The 15599-nt window shown below is 40.5% G+C and overlaps 1 protein-coding gene across 37 annotated transcripts in view; it reads right to left on the reverse strand.

Annotated features, from left to right (window-relative positions):
• The window catches only part of PIAS2 (protein inhibitor of activated STAT 2), a 181550-nt gene extending 166832 nt beyond the window's left edge, over positions 1-14718 (reverse strand). For 16 of the 37 annotated variants that reach the window (XR_013525878.1, XR_013525879.1, XR_013525880.1 and 13 more), the window contains exon 1: positions 14526-14718. Coding sequence is in view for 11 of the 37 variants with exons in the window: in XM_035270958.3 (XP_035126849.1) it covers positions 14526-14549 (24 nt within the window). In the remaining 26 variants the exon portion in view is untranslated. Of the gene's footprint in view, positions 1-99; positions 209-2877; positions 2986-14082; positions 14287-14525 lie in introns of those variants that run through there. The other 21 variants (XR_013525882.1, XM_078348081.1, XM_078348082.1 and 18 more) reach the window with 5 other exon arrangements.
• Positions 14719-15599: the final 881 nt, after the last annotated feature.

Below are 15599 nucleotides of genomic sequence, written 5' to 3' on the forward strand. Positions count from 1 at the left end.
TATACAGATGGCAAATAAGCACACGAAAAAATGTTCAGCATCATTAGCCATTGGGGAAATGTAAATAAAAACCTCACTGGGATATCACTAGATACCTACCAGAATGGCTAAAATGAAAAACACTGATAACACCAAATGCTGGCGAGGATGCAGAGAAACTGGATCACTCCATACATTGCTGGTAGGGATGTAAAATGGTACAGCCACTCTGTAAAACAGTTTAGCAAGTTCTTTAAAAACTATACATACAATGACCATACAACCCAGCAACTGCACTCCTGGGCATTTTTTATCTCTGAGAAAGACTGGTGCATAAGTTTACCAAAAAAAAAAAAACCTATGCACAAATCTTTATAGCACTTTTATTGATAATTATCAAAAAACTGTAAACAACCCAGATGTTCCTTAACAAACTATAGTGAATTCATATCGTGGAAAACTATTCAGCCATAAAAAGGGATGAGATGTTTAAACATGACAACCTGGATGAATTTCCAGAATTATGCTGAATGAAAAAGCCATACCCAAAAGTTTGCATACTGTGTGATTCTGTTTATGAATTTTTGAAATGACAAAAATCACAGAAATGAAAAAGCTGAGTGGGCCCCAGAGAGTGGGGGAACTGGATGAGACAGGAACAAGTGTGACTATAAAATGACAATACTTTAGATGGAGGGATCCTTGTGGTGATAAAATGGTCTGTATCTTGATTGTGTCAATGTCAACATCCTGGTTATGATACTGTACTATGGTCTTTGGAAAAAACTAGAGAGAGTATATGGAATGTCTCTGTATTATTTCCTAGAAATGCAAGTGGACTGACAATTATCTTCATTAAAAGTTTGATTTAAAATTACAAGGAGCAAGACTATCAGACTAGATTTAAAATTCTCTTAAATTCAATGGCATTATATTCAAAAGAGATAAAACTGAAATAAAAGGACACAAAAATGTAAGGGCAAGGTGAAATTTTATAAATCAGGCAAAACTGACAGAAAAATAATCTAGGAGGCCAGGCACAGTGGCTCACACCTATAATCCCAGCACTTTGGGATGCCAAGGTGGGCAGATCACCTGAGATTAGGAGTTCAAGACCAGCCTGGCCAACATGGTGAAACCCCCATCTATACTAAAAATACAAAAATTGGCCGGGCATGGTGGTGAATGCTCATGGTCCCAGATACTTGGGAGGCTGAGGCAGGAGAACAGCTTGAGCCCAAGAGGCAGAGGTTGCAGTGAGCTGAGATCATGCCACTGCACTCCAGCCTGGGTCACAGAGCGAGACTCGAGACTCTGTCTCAAAAAAAAGAAAGATAATCTAGGTACGTTAATATTAAAAGGTAGTATTTAATACAAAAAGCCGTGCTGGACATAAAGAGTCATTACGCAGAGGAAAAGTTTCAATTCAGCAGGAAAACGTAACAAATTTAAACTTTTTTTTTTTTTTAAGAGATGGGGTCTCACTATGGTACCCAGGCTGGTCTCAAATTCTTGGGCTCAAGTGATCCTTCCACCTCAACCTTCCAAGGTGCTAGGATTACACCTTGGAATGTTAAAATACGCTTTAAAAATCAGTAGAACTACAAAAACAAACGAAAAACAAAACAGAACAAAATTCTAGTAAGAGATTAACTCTGATCTCTTAAAAAAAAAAAAAAAGATATGAGATTTGAACAACAGAATTAAAAAGCCTACATACTGTACATATATAAAACTGCACCAAAAACTGGGCAATACATATTCTCTTCATGTACAAATAAAAATAATTAAAAACGGACCACATTTTTAATAATCTAAACATGTTTCAAAGAATTGGCATTACACACACCAATTGGCATCACCCAACATGCTGCCTAACCAAAATGCAATTACAAATCAATAGCCAAATCAACTAGAGGAACTCTCATATGTTCAGAAATTAAATTTTTAAATAGCTCATAAGTTAAAGAATTCACAGTAGAAAATAGAAAAATACAAGTAAAAATAACAGAAATATTACATACCAAAACATGTAACGAGGAAGCAATACATAGACATTTTATGATCTTAAATAACTATGTTAAAATGCTGAAAATTAATGACAAGCACCTAACTTAAGAAATTAGAAAAAAAAGAACAGAAATAACTCCAAAGAAAAATAAGAAAAGAAATGAAGAGCAAAAATTAATGAAACAGGGGAAGGATACAGTAAAGAGCATCAACAGTATCAAAAACTTGATTCTCTGAAAAATCTTTAAAAATTGGCAAACTTTTAGCCAAAAATTATCAAGAAAAAAAAGCATTTTAAAAAAATACAAGGGGAATATTAACTACAAGTACTACAAAATAAAGAGATTAACAACTGAATGCTACAAATTCAAGAATGTAGATGAAATGAACAACTTTCTATAAAAGTATGAACTACCAAAACAGGTTTGAAACTTGAAAATATGAACAGTCCTACAACCAAAGCAATTAAAGCATTCCTCAAAGAAAATAATAATAATAATTTTATAAGCAAGTTTTACCAATATTTAAGAAACAGATCTTTCTAATCTTACATAAACTCTTCCAGAAGAAGGACTATTTTTTTAATTACAGGCCAGTTTTACTCATTATGAGAGACAAAAATCCTAAATTAAATATCTCCAAACTGAGTCCAATGGAAAAAAGGAACAGATAGATAAGGGTTGAATTTATACTTAGAACATAAATTTTAAGTATTGGGAAAAAATTAATATAACTCAGCATGTTAATAGATTACAAAAGAGAAATACATATTTTTCTCAGAAGATGCAGAAAAAGCTTCTGATAAAATTCATTCATGATTTTTTTTAAATTAGCAAACTAAGAAAGGGAACATCCTTAACCTGAAAAGATTATCTATAGTAAACCTACAGCAAGCATCATACTTAACTGTGAAACTTTGAAAGCATTCCCTTTAAAATCAGGAACAAGATCAGGATGCCCCCATCACAGCTTCTATTCAACATTGTACTGGAGATCCTAGCCAGCACATTAAGACAAGAAAAAGAAAGAAAAAAAAGCATAAGAATCGGAAAGGAGGAAACAAAGAGGTCATTATTCACAGATAGGACTGTCTGCATAGAAAAATCCAAAAGAAATCTAAAGATAATTTATCATAATTAGGAGTATAGCAAGGTTGTTATATAAAGTAAATCTATACTTCCATACACCAGCAAAGCATAATTATAAAAAGTTAATATTTATGATTTGCTATAAAAATAATATTGCTAGAAATATATCTAACAAAATATTTGCAATCCTTTAACTGAAAATAACAAAACTTTATTGAAAGACATTGAAAAAAAAAACTTTTTAAAGAAATGGAGATTACAATGATCAAGTAAACTTAACAGCAAAATGTAATTCTCTCCAAACTAGTTTACAGATTCAATGCATTTCCCATCAACATACCAACAAAGGGTGTGTGTGTGTAAAACATGAAAATATGATTCTAAAATTACATGGAGGAGCACATAATCCAAGTTCCTTGAAGAACTACAAGGCAGGAGAACTTGTGCTACTTCTGTGTCCCTCAATGACTGACTAGACTGTTTCAGACCAACTTTCCCTGTGGGAACTTAACAACTGAATAGAATATTAAAACATAACAATCTGTGTGAATGCAGAAAGCACTACAAAGGCAGCAAGGACCTGAGACACCAGACTCTGGAAAGGAGAGCCTACAAAGCTGTCTCTTGATGCCTTCCCTGTAGATATTTGCCAATGAGAAAGGTCAATGGAGAGGTTAAAAGTCCAGAACTCGGAATAGACTCAAGGCAGGGGAAACAAGAGAAGATATTTGCAAAACATAAAAATCAAGAGATGGTTTCCAGGATATATAATGAACTCCCACAAATCAGTATGAAAAAGACAGATATCCCAATATAAAAATGAGTAAAAGACTTGGCAAGCCACTTTACAAAAGAAACCCAAATGGCCGATAAGCACATTCAAAGGAGCTTGACATCCTTACTTATTAGGGAGATGCAAATTAACACACATTCAACAGAGTGTCTAAAATTAAAAGGGTGGACAAGGATATGAAGCAACTGGAACTCTACCATATCACTAGCAAAAGGGAATGAACAAACTACAACTACAGACAACATAAGGACAAATCTCGCAAACAAAACAGAAAAAAGCCAGAAACAGAATGCATATACAGAAACAGAAAACAGATGACCCTGAATAACAATAACGTACTTATTGTTATTCATTATCCAATAACAATAACCTGTGTTAGTCAAGGGTCAATTGTATCCTGTCGACTGGTTTGAACTGTGCAGGTCCACTTATAAGCAGATTTTTTTCCAACCAAATGCAGATAAAAAATACAGTATTTGCAGGATGTAATATCCACATATACAGAGGGCCAACTTTTCCTATACATGGGTTCTGCAGAGCCAACTTCAGGACTGGAGTACACGTAAATTTTGGTATTGGGAGAGTTGGTCCTAAAACCAAGCCCCAAGTATACCAAGGAGCAACTGGATATATACTATATAGGTTCCATTTATATAAAGTTCATAAACTGGCAATACTAATCTGTTAAAGTTAGGATAGTGGGTCGATTTTGGAAGAATGAGGTTATCCACTGGTGAGGGGAATCTCTAGAGTGCTGGTAATGTTCTCTTTCTTGACCTGCAAGATGATTATTTTGAGGAAATTCATCCAGCTATAATCTCATGATCTGTATACTTTCTATGTATATGCTATATCAAAAGAAGTTTGGTTTTTTCTTATAAAAAATATTATTTTACACACAGACGGGGTCTCATTATATTGCCCAGGCTGGTCTTCAACTCCGGATTCAAGTGATACTCCCACCTCAGCCTCCCAAAGTGCTGTGATTACAGCCTTGAGAGCCACCTTACCAGGCAAGAAGTTTGTTTACGCTGAAGCATAATCATTTTATTTTAGTTACTGTAACTCTGTAACAATTTCTATAAAAACAGACTAACAGCCCAGAGTCCAGAACCAAAGCACAGATGTATGATGGCATCCAAACCAGTGCAGAAAAAAATCTGCATGAAAGGTGATGGAACAATTTAATATTCTTTGAGGAAAAAACATGCATCTTGGTCACCACTTCACCCTACATATAAAATCAACTCCAGGTGGACTAAAACCTTAAATGAGAAAAGGTGGGGGGAAAAAACCTACATCTTGTACTTTCACAATAATGGAAAATATCTTCAAGAACTCTGTTAAAAAATTTCTTCAACAAGATTCAAAAGCACTATCCATAAACAAAAGCCTGATAAATGCAATCATATAAAATTTAAGAACTTCTACTCATCAAAAACACATAAGGCAGGGCTTAGTGGCTCATGCCTGTAATCCCAGCAGTTTGGGAGGGCAGATCGATCACCTGCGATCAGGAGTTCGAGACCAGCCTGACCAACATGGTGAAACCCTGTCTCGACTAAAAGTATAAAAATTAGCCGGCATGGAGGTGGGTGCCTGTAATCACAGCTACTTGGGAGACTGAGGGAGGAGAATTGCTTGAACTTCGAAGGCGGAGGATGCAGTGAGCCAAGATCACACCGATGCACTCCAGCCCGGGCAACAGAGCAAGACTCCGCCTCAAAAACAAAAATAAAAAAATAGAATTTAAAAATGAGCCCAACTGAAAGGAGAAATTTGCACCACATACATCCAACTGTTAGAACTATTAAAAATCAGTAAGAAATAATTTTTTTAAAAAATCTAGTACAAACATGCATAAAAGACATGAATAGAAATCTGAGAAGAAGACAGAATGATTATCAGTATAGTAAAAGATGCTCAAACTCACCAGCAAAAGAAAATAAAACTAAAACGTGGTATTTTATACTTACGGGTAAAAACTTTTTTTTGAGACAAGGTCTCACTCTGTTGCCCAGGCTGGAGTGCAATGGCATGATCACAGCTCACTGAAGCCTTGATTTCCTGGCTTCAGGTGATCCTCCCACCTCAGCCTGCCAAGTAGCTAGAACTACAGGTGTGTGCCACTATGCTAAGCTAATTTTTTTTTTTTTTTTTTTTTTTTTGGTATTGATGGGGTTTCACCATTTTACCCAGGCTGTTTCAAACTCCTGGTCCCAAGCCATCCACTGTGGCCTCCCGAAGTGTTAGGTGGCGTAAGCCACCATGCCCAGCCAGTAAAACCTTCTGAAGTGTGACAAAAGCAGATGTTAGCAAGAAAGCTGAGTAATGAAAACTTCTGCGTTGCTGGAGAGAACATATACTGATACCACCCTCTTTGGAAAATAATATGCACATATTCTTCTTAAGCACCACCAATTCTATTCCTAGAATCTCTACAGTGAAACACACAAATATTCACACTAAGTGAGATCAACGAAGATTACAATATTAGTGCAGGTCAGGGTTTTTCTGCAAGGTAAGTTTGGTAAAAATTTACAATTTTTTTTTCCATTTTCAATCTTACTAGATTTAAGAAATATAGAGAAGGGATATGGGGATGTGTAATAGAAAAAAATGAAAACTACCCAAATTTTCCCCACCAAGAGAATGAATAAATTGGAGTATATTCATACAATGGAAAATCAAAAACAATGATAAACAAACAAACAAAAATCCCAAATACTAATAGCATTATTCCACTTACACAAAAATGTTTAAACTTAAAAATAAATTTAGCTGGGCACGGTAGCTCACGCCTGTAAACCCAGCACTTTGGGAGACCAAGGTGGGTGGATCACCTGAAGTTGGGAGCTTGAGACCAGCCCGACCAACATGGAGAAACCTTGTCTCTGCTAACAATACAAAAGTAGCCAGGCGTGGTGGCACATGCCTGTAATCCCAGCTGCTTGGAAGGCTGAGGCAGGAAAATTGCTTGAACCCAGGAGGCGAAGGCTGCGGTGAGCCAAGATCATGCCATTGCACTCCAGCTGGGGGAACAAGAGTGAGACTCCATCTCTAAATAAATAAATTTTACACATGTATATATGTTAAAAGTATAAAGACGGACAAGGAATGACAAATCCAAAATTCAGCACAGTGGTTACTCTCATTGGTGAAGGTGGGCATGGGAGTGGTGGACGTGATCAGTAAAGAGCACCATGCTAAACCTTCATTAATGATGTATTAAATTGGCTGGTAGTTATATGCACGTTTGTTTACATACACCTTACCTGTTATAATCTGCTACACTTCTCAAATAACTTAAAACATTTAAAAAACAAAAATTAGTATGGCATACCTAAATACAAACCCACTACTAGAGTTACCAATTCAGAAGTGTTTCAAGAATCCTAGAGAAATTAAACATTTAAAAAACAAAAATTAGTATGGTATACCTAAATACAAACCCACTACTAGAGTTACCAACTCAGAGAAGTGTTTCAAGAACCCTAGAGAAATTAGCATCAGAGAAATTCAAGGTTATTTCCCCATAAATTGAGGACAGGTTGCTATTTAAAAAGAAAGAAAAATGAAAAAAGATGATAGAAGAGCTCTTATAAATTAAGTAGATAACTACTGAAATAAATTTTATAGAAAAGTTCAAAGACAAAATCAAAGAAACCTTCCAGAATGTAAATAAATCCCAAAGATTTACTACAAGAAAATAACCATCAGATCTGCAAGTGTTCCAGCAAAGCTTTCAAAGTTCTGAGGAATTTATAATTCCACATGTAAATTTTCAATCAGGAACAAAGGCAAGCCATTTTCAACACTCAAGAACTTAGAAAGTTTATCACTAGCACATCCTTCAAGAAATAACTATTTAAAACTGTATTCCTGTAAAATTAAAAAGTCATCTAAAAGAGAAAAACATGGGATCTAAATAACAACAGATCTAACCCAGGAGACAATGTGAAGTAATCCCAGGATGACAGCTGGGTAACAGGTCTACAAAGCTTCCCAAATTAGAAAAGGCAGGCAATGACTCCAAAAGTTTACCAAGAAAAGCTGAATGGTTACAAGGTAAGAACCCGTTATAATGTTAAATTTTAAAAATAACTTCAGTGAGCGTTCCTCATTCAAGCAGGACTTTGTTATATCTCTTTTCTTCTTTTTTTTTTTTTTGAGACGGAGTTATGCTCTGTCACCCAGGCTGGAGTACAGTGGCACAATCTTGGCTCTACAACCTCCTCCTCCCGGGTTCAAGCAATTCTCCTGCCTCAACCAACCTCCCTCAGGAGTAGCTGAGATTACAGGTGCCACCACCACGCCCAGCTAATTTTTGTACTTTTAGTAGAGACGGGGTTTCATCATGTTGGCCAGGCTGGTCTTGAACTCCTGACCTCAGGTGATCCACCCAGTCAGCCTCCCAAAGTGCTGGGATTACAGGCATGAGCCACCACGCCCGGCCGACTTTGTTATATTTCTCTTTTTAGGATCACAGATTTAATAACATAAAAGTTCCTCTATGGCTCCACAGTACTTGGTTCTACAGTAACTAATACTCATGTCAACATACATATTTAAAAGATTGGTTATTAGTACTCAATTTCTAGAATTTTCCTGTAGAAGAAAACTTAGAAGAGTTACAAAAACGTTACATAAATGCTATAAATCTTGACAACGTAACAGTACTAACAGAAAATAAAGGCTGAGGCCGGGCACAGTGGCTCACAACTGTAATCCCAGCACTTCGGGAGGCTGAGGCGGGTGAGTCACCTGAGGTCAGGATTCGGGACCAGCCTGACCAACATGGTGAAACCCTGTCTCTATTGGAAATACAAAAATTAGCTGGGCGAGGTTGTAGGCACCTGTAATCCCAGCTACTTGGGAGGCTGAGGCTGGAGAATTGCTTGAACCCAGAAGGCGGAGGTTGCAATGAGCCAAGATCACGCCATTGCACTCCAGCCTGGGCAACAAGGGTGAAATTCCACCTCAAAAAAAAACAAAAAAAGAAAACAAAGGCTGGGAGGGGAGGAGGAAAAATCAAAGGGAAGGTTTGGCTTTTAAATCCCAAAAGGAAAGGGATGGGTGTTATACCTTTTTCTGAAAGACCAGGAAGTGAGAAAATACAGTTGTCTCTCAGTATTCATAAGGAGCTGGTATCAGGGTCCTCTGCAGATACCAAAATCCAAGGATGCTCAAGTTCCTTATATAAAATGGCATAGTATTTGCATATAACCTATGCATATCCTCCCACATACTTTAAATAATTTATTGATTACTTATAATACCTAATATATTGCAAACGCTATGTAAATAGTTGTTATACTGTTTAGGAAATAGTGACAAGGAAAACAGTCTGTACATGTTCAGTAGAGATGTAACCAACCTTTTTTTCCGAATATTTTTATCCAGGTTGGTTGAAACCACAGGTAAGTCATTCACAGACATGAAGGGCCAAATGTACTATCTAAAAATGATAGGTCAAGAAACAGAAATTTATAATAAAAAGTTTAAAATAATAGCAAAATTAGGAACAAAAATGTAACTGGTAGAAATCAAAGTCTAGGACAGGTGGAAAATGACCTAAATTTCTTATCTACCAAAGAGTTAAGAAATATTTTCTTGAGTTGAAAAAATATATATAGAAAGGTGTGGTATAATATTTTTAGACTTTTGGAATTAACAACAATAAAACCCTAAAAACAAACAAAAAAGGTTAAAAGCAGTTGTAATGGGAGTAGGACTTAATGGAAAAAAGAAGACTTTCACTATTTGGAATTTTTTCAGTACTGCCTGCACAAATATTGCTTTCATTTTAAAAGCATGAGAAGTGGAGGCCAGGCGAGGTGGCTCCCGCCTGTAAGCCCAGCACTCTGGGAGGCCAAAGTGGGTGGATCACAAAGTCAGGAGTTCTAGACCAGCCTGGCCAACATGGTGAAACCCCATCTCTACAAAAAATACAAAAATTAGCTAGGCATGGTGGTCGGCATCGGTAATCTCAGCTACTCAGGAGGCTGAGGCAGGAGAATTGCTTGAGCATGGGAGGCGGAGGTTGCAGTGAGCCGGGATCATGCCACTGCACCCTGGCCTGGGGGACACAGTGAGACTTAAACAAAAAGAAAAACCATGAGAAATGGAATTGAAAGAATAAAAAACATGACATCAGGTGATCTGCCCGCCTCAGCCTCCTAAAATGCTAGAATTACAGGCTTGAGCCACTGCGTCCAGCCTACTTCACTTTAAATATATTTTGTTTTGAATGTGCTTTCACAGACATGATCTCAGGTGAAGTCTTGGAAATTTCAGTTGCTGTCCCATAATAGCTTTGAATCATATGGAGGATTCCATCGTATCTATTAGTCTTTTTCCCTGCCCAATAAATAGAGAGAGGACCTCCAACCTCAAATCCCTCATTAACTTCCCATTCTCCCTCTGCATCCTAACAGCACTTTAAGTTATCAGGATGGTGACTCCTGGGAGGTGTAAGGGAACCAAACACTGAAGCCTGCCAGACAGAAGACTTTCTGTTACAGAATTACTTAAGCTTCTCAGCATGAAAGACCCAAATCTGACCTTCAAATTATGATATAACAGATTTATCCAGTTTGGTAAACGTTCTGGTTTACCTACTATTTATTACGTTGTCATCACTGGCTCTCTCACTAGGACAAATGCACAACTTCTTGCATGCACATTCACTCTCATTCTGAGACACATGCAGAGCAAATTTTCAATGCATAAAAAGAAGGGGATGAAGAATACAGAAGGGAGATCTTTTAAAAAAAAAGTCACTACAATTGATCTCCCTCCTCTCTATTGAGTTATGAGAAGCAGGGAAAGTAGATTAACCAGGTTAAAGTGCAGCAGGGACCTTTTTGTGAAGGACTGCCACCAGTAGGTCACAGTATTGGAAACATAGAAATACAAGGGTAAAGAAAAAGCTCCTCTGGTTAAAGAAGAAGTAAGTAATGCCAGAAAATCAACTCCTACAGGATCTCCCTCTGTGGCTCAGGCTGGAGTGCAGTGTCAGAATCAGAGCTAATGTTACCCAGAACTTCTGGCCTCAAGCGATCCTCCTGTCTCTCAAAGTGCTGGAATTACAGGTGTGAGCTACCACGCCCTGCCCTCCAGACCAATTTTGAAGGAGCAAAGCTGCAGTGACAGAAGTTCCAGCCTTCGAATCTTATGATCTTGTCCCCATTAATTAATTCACAACTAATTAATTCAAAATCTGTTCATTCACAAACTAATCACTCTTTCAACTCCTAACAACATAGATGCTATAAATAAGCAACTGGCGGCCTGGGGTGGTGGCTCGTGGCTGTAATCCCAGCACTTTGGGAGGCTGAGGTGGGCAGATCACAAGGTCAGTAGTTTGAGATCAGCCTGGCCAACATGGTGAAACCCCCCCTCTACTAAAAACACAAAAAATTAGCCTGCATGGTGGCAGGTGTCCGTAACCCCAGCTACTCGGGAGGCTGAAACAGGAGAGTCACTTGAACCCGCAAGGCAGAGTTTGCAGTGATCTGAGATGGCATCACTGCACTCCAGCCTGGGCAACAGAGCCTGGGCAGCTCATCTCAAATAATAATAATAAGCAACTGGCAAATTGAGTAATTTCTTATCTGGCACTTTGAAAGATTCTAATATATAACACGTTATTGTAATCATCCTTGCGTACACAGGCCACATTTTCCCTTTTCAGAGAACATCCCCACTTCCTTTCCTTCAACCCATCAGGATAATCTGCTGATGAGGTTTGTGTGATGTGACTCTAAGCCCCTGGCTATAGATGATTAGAACAGAAGTAGAGACTGACCTAAACTCAGTCAATCAGATTCTCTCTCCCAGAAGAACTGCAAGAGAGGTGGGCTGGTATTCTGGTCACCTGGACTGAAAGGCAACAAAGTACAGAGCTGCCATATTCTGCTATATCAAACAAGATCTCTTCTTATACTGGCTCACATAGCAGTCTCCAAAACCGAAATGGTCAGGCAACCCCTTAACAGAGTTGCTTCATCAAATAACCACCCCCTACACACACACGTCTAAAAAGCAAAGGCACAAGGGTCACCAAACCACACTGAGGATGACCTTTCACAAAATTCCCTACCTTCAGTCTAGATGCAGCACTAGCCAGGATGTGAACTGCTCTGGTTATACTTGTCCAAAATAACTGGCCCTGAAGCATTATGGAAATTCTCCCTGTGGCATATCAGCAGCCAAATATGTGGCATCCAGATCGGCTGACCATTTCCTCTACTGCCAAGAAGTTAGCCAACAAACTAATGCCCATAATTTTTCCTGGTCCTATAATTTACCTAACATTTTGAGAATCCAAGATGATTTCTTCCCCTTTTCTTTCTTTCTAATCAGTTTTTTAGTCTGTTTTTCTTCCTCTATTATAATGTCACACAGGAGATGATCAGTTAATTCAGGATCAATCGCAGGATGATGGCTAGGAGTTCCACCTAGACCCCAAGGTACCAGAACAAAGCAGTGTAGCCTGGGCTTTGAAAAGCAAAGACTCTAATGCTACATGTCTAAGATTAAAAATCTCAGCTTTTCAAGTCTCAAGCTGTGTAATTTAGGTCAGGTTAGCCTCTCCGTGCTTCAATTTCTTCAAAAAATTGTGAGAATTAAATAAGTATAGAAAAAAAGGCTTAGACCAGAACCAGGCATGGAATAACCACTATGAAAATGGGTATATACCATCATCATCATTACCGTTTGTTCATCAAGTGTAGGGTAACATGGATCTGCACAGAGCAGTTAAGTAGAAAAGTGGATAATGCTTACTACTTGTGCCCAGCCTGTACCCTTCTCTCCTCTAAAAATTCTCCCCAGTTAGTCTTTGTTGGGCACTTCATATGAATTGTGGGGGAGGGGTCATCTTCTAACAAATGCAAAAAGTAAAGACAGCTAGCTGATTTACAGGAAGAGATGTTGAAGCTGATCCACAAAACAAAACAGAGAGAGGGGAAGGCAGAAAGAATGAGAAAAAGAGCTTCTTTGGTTTCTACCACTTGCCAGTTGCACTCCAACCTGAGCACTGACTGCTTTTTCTGCTGTAACAGCGAGTAAATTCTCCGCTTTACATTAAGCTTTGATCAACAACATTCCCAAGAGTCTAATATAAATCCTGGAAAGTTTTCATTAAAAAAAAAAAAAAAAAAACACCTTAGAAAACTTGTATGCATCTGTTACTACACAAAAATTAAAACTAGATTGCAGGTAAAAATAAATATAACTTCAGAATTCATCCTCTCAACCCATCCTAAATCTAGCGCAGGAATTTACAAAGGTGAAGCTTAGGCCTCCTGGTTTCAAAAGCTCCACAGGTGTTAAAAGCTCTACAGCTGGGGCTCTGAGCCACTGAAACCCTTACACTTACCAAGTATGAACACCCTTCACCTACGACCATGGTTCTCTGCATAAACTAGTATATGTCTTTACCGGGAACTAAATAATTATTTTTGAAACAGCAGGAGGGAATAAGGCAAGCACTCTGCAAACTCTAACAATCTCCGTTAAGAGCAGAACATACGTTCTTTTGCTCGTCTACCAAGCAGGTAACTTCAATATCCTTCCCCCATCCCGTCCTTCAAGGAAAACAATAATAAACATACAAACTGAACCTTTTATCGGATTCCTCCTCCTTATTTAAGACACTCTAACACCATAAGTGTTACACAAACGGATGGCAGTAAATTTAATTTCAAGTTCACACTCGTCTCTACCTTAAAATGCCTTTTTTAAAAAATCACGGTTTCCGTCCGTAAACATCTCATTGATGTCGCCAGTAATTCAGTGATACATACAAAATAAACCCGGCTCGTTCGTCACACTTAGTTTTTAGTCAAAGACTTTGAAGGTTATGAGTCTGGGGATAAAAAAGTCTCTTCTGTTCTACCCCCTATTCCAAACCTCTACTATACAAAGGTATCAACAATAAAGTTATGATCTTGTTTCAAGGCTACTAAGAAAAAAAAATTTTTTTCCTCAAGAGTAAAAGGGGTGCACAAACCTCACAACATGGACTTTACAGATTTCTTACTAAAGCACTAAAAAATATCGAGGTTTAAGGCCGATAATAGAAGGCAGGATTCTCTCGAAGCTGTTAGGAGGCATGGGTGGGAGGAAGGGGCCTTTTCTCGTGACAGACCTGACTAAACGTAGCATCAGCCACAAGAGGAGGAGAGATTCCTAAAGCAACTTCACCTTTCAGAAAACAGTCCTTCACCAAGTGAGTAGCGTGCAGACTTGTGAATCGCCACAGACACGTACACCCCAGCGAAGGTGGGAGATCAAACGCTGCTTTCCACCTCGGCCCTCACCGCGAACAGGGATGTCGGGACCCCACGTGCCCCTCCCGGAGGGCGCCCCGGCCCCCAGCGCCAGGTGTGCGGACCGCCGGCAGCACTCAGGGGCCGGCTCGCAGCGGCCCAGGCCCGCCGCCCCCGCGCCGCCCGCGCGCCCTCAGCCGGCCCGCTCCCCTCCCCCGCGCGCTAGGAGCCCGTTCGTCAGCGGGCCGGGACTCCGGGCTCCGCTAACCGGCCCCTGAGGCAGGAGCAGGCGGCGGCCGGCGACTTGGCGGCTTCCCCACCTCCCCTCCCATCCCCTCCCCCGCGGCCTCCGCTCTCCACTCCCGCGCCCCCGCTTACCCTCAACTCTTCGAAATCCGCCATTTTATACCACCCGCGGGCGCCGCCGCCGCTGCCGCCGCACCCACTCCCACTGCCGCCAACGACGCCGCCGCCACCACGGCCGACTCAGCCTCCAGCACCATCCTGCACTGGGCGCCGCTTAAGACGCCGCGGCCGCCGCCGCTACAGCCGGGGCCGTCACGTGACCGGCACGGGGGCCCCGCCCCCGACGCGCCGAAGCCCCGCCCCAGCGGTGCCCCCCTGCCTACTAGTGCGACCGCCTTCCGCCCGCGCCTTCCGTCCGCTCGGCGACGGCGCCCAACGGCGCCCCCCCCCACCCCCCGGCCTGCAGCCCCGCGGCCTGGCCCCGCTCAGCTCCGCGTCTAGCCTTCCCTCCCCGGCTAGGTCCCTGCCGACTGGCTAGAGCTCGCTCGCGACTAAGGGGTTATCCGCGGGCCTGGCCTGGGGAAGTGGCGGCGAGGAAGAAGAGGCGGCCGGGACGCGTGACTGGAGCATTCGGGAAGATTCTTACGCTGCCCTTCACTCGGTGGCTGTGGATGGAGAAAACCGCCGCAAATAAAACCGTTCCCCAGAGTTGTTGTGGCGGAACAATCTAAATATGGGTGTTAAGTAAGCTATTGTTCCCATCTAATGGTGAGGTTGTTTGACACCTCTTTGAATTACTAATGCCCTACAAGTACCCACCTTGCCGAGTTTTTCCTGACTTTGAAGGGCACCTGAAGGTCACGGACTGCAGAATTGGGAGAGTTGGGGGGCGGGGGAGGGGGGAAAAGTGAAATAACAGCGCTCAGAGGGCCATGCTAAAAAGTCAGGGAAATCTGATCTCTAGGAAGAAGTGAAACGCCAAGGCAGAGCAAGTAGACAGAAGGAAGCTTGATGGCCCCCCTAACGTGCTGATAAACAATGAGGGAAGATGCTGAGTCAAGATGGTCAGAAAAATCGCCGGACAGAGTCCAGGGTTCAATTTCCTTGAAGAATTGGGTAGAACTCACCCACAAAAAGACTTTAAAACACTTAATGTAACTTTTAAGACTGTTTAATCAGCTTCCTACCTACTGCCTCTTCCCACGA

The sequence above is a fragment of the Callithrix jacchus genome, chromosome 13 (genome assembly GCF_049354715.1).
Source record: "Callithrix jacchus isolate 240 chromosome 13, calJac240_pri, whole genome shotgun sequence".
Classification (NCBI taxonomy): Eukaryota; Metazoa; Chordata; class Mammalia; order Primates; family Cebidae; genus Callithrix; species Callithrix jacchus.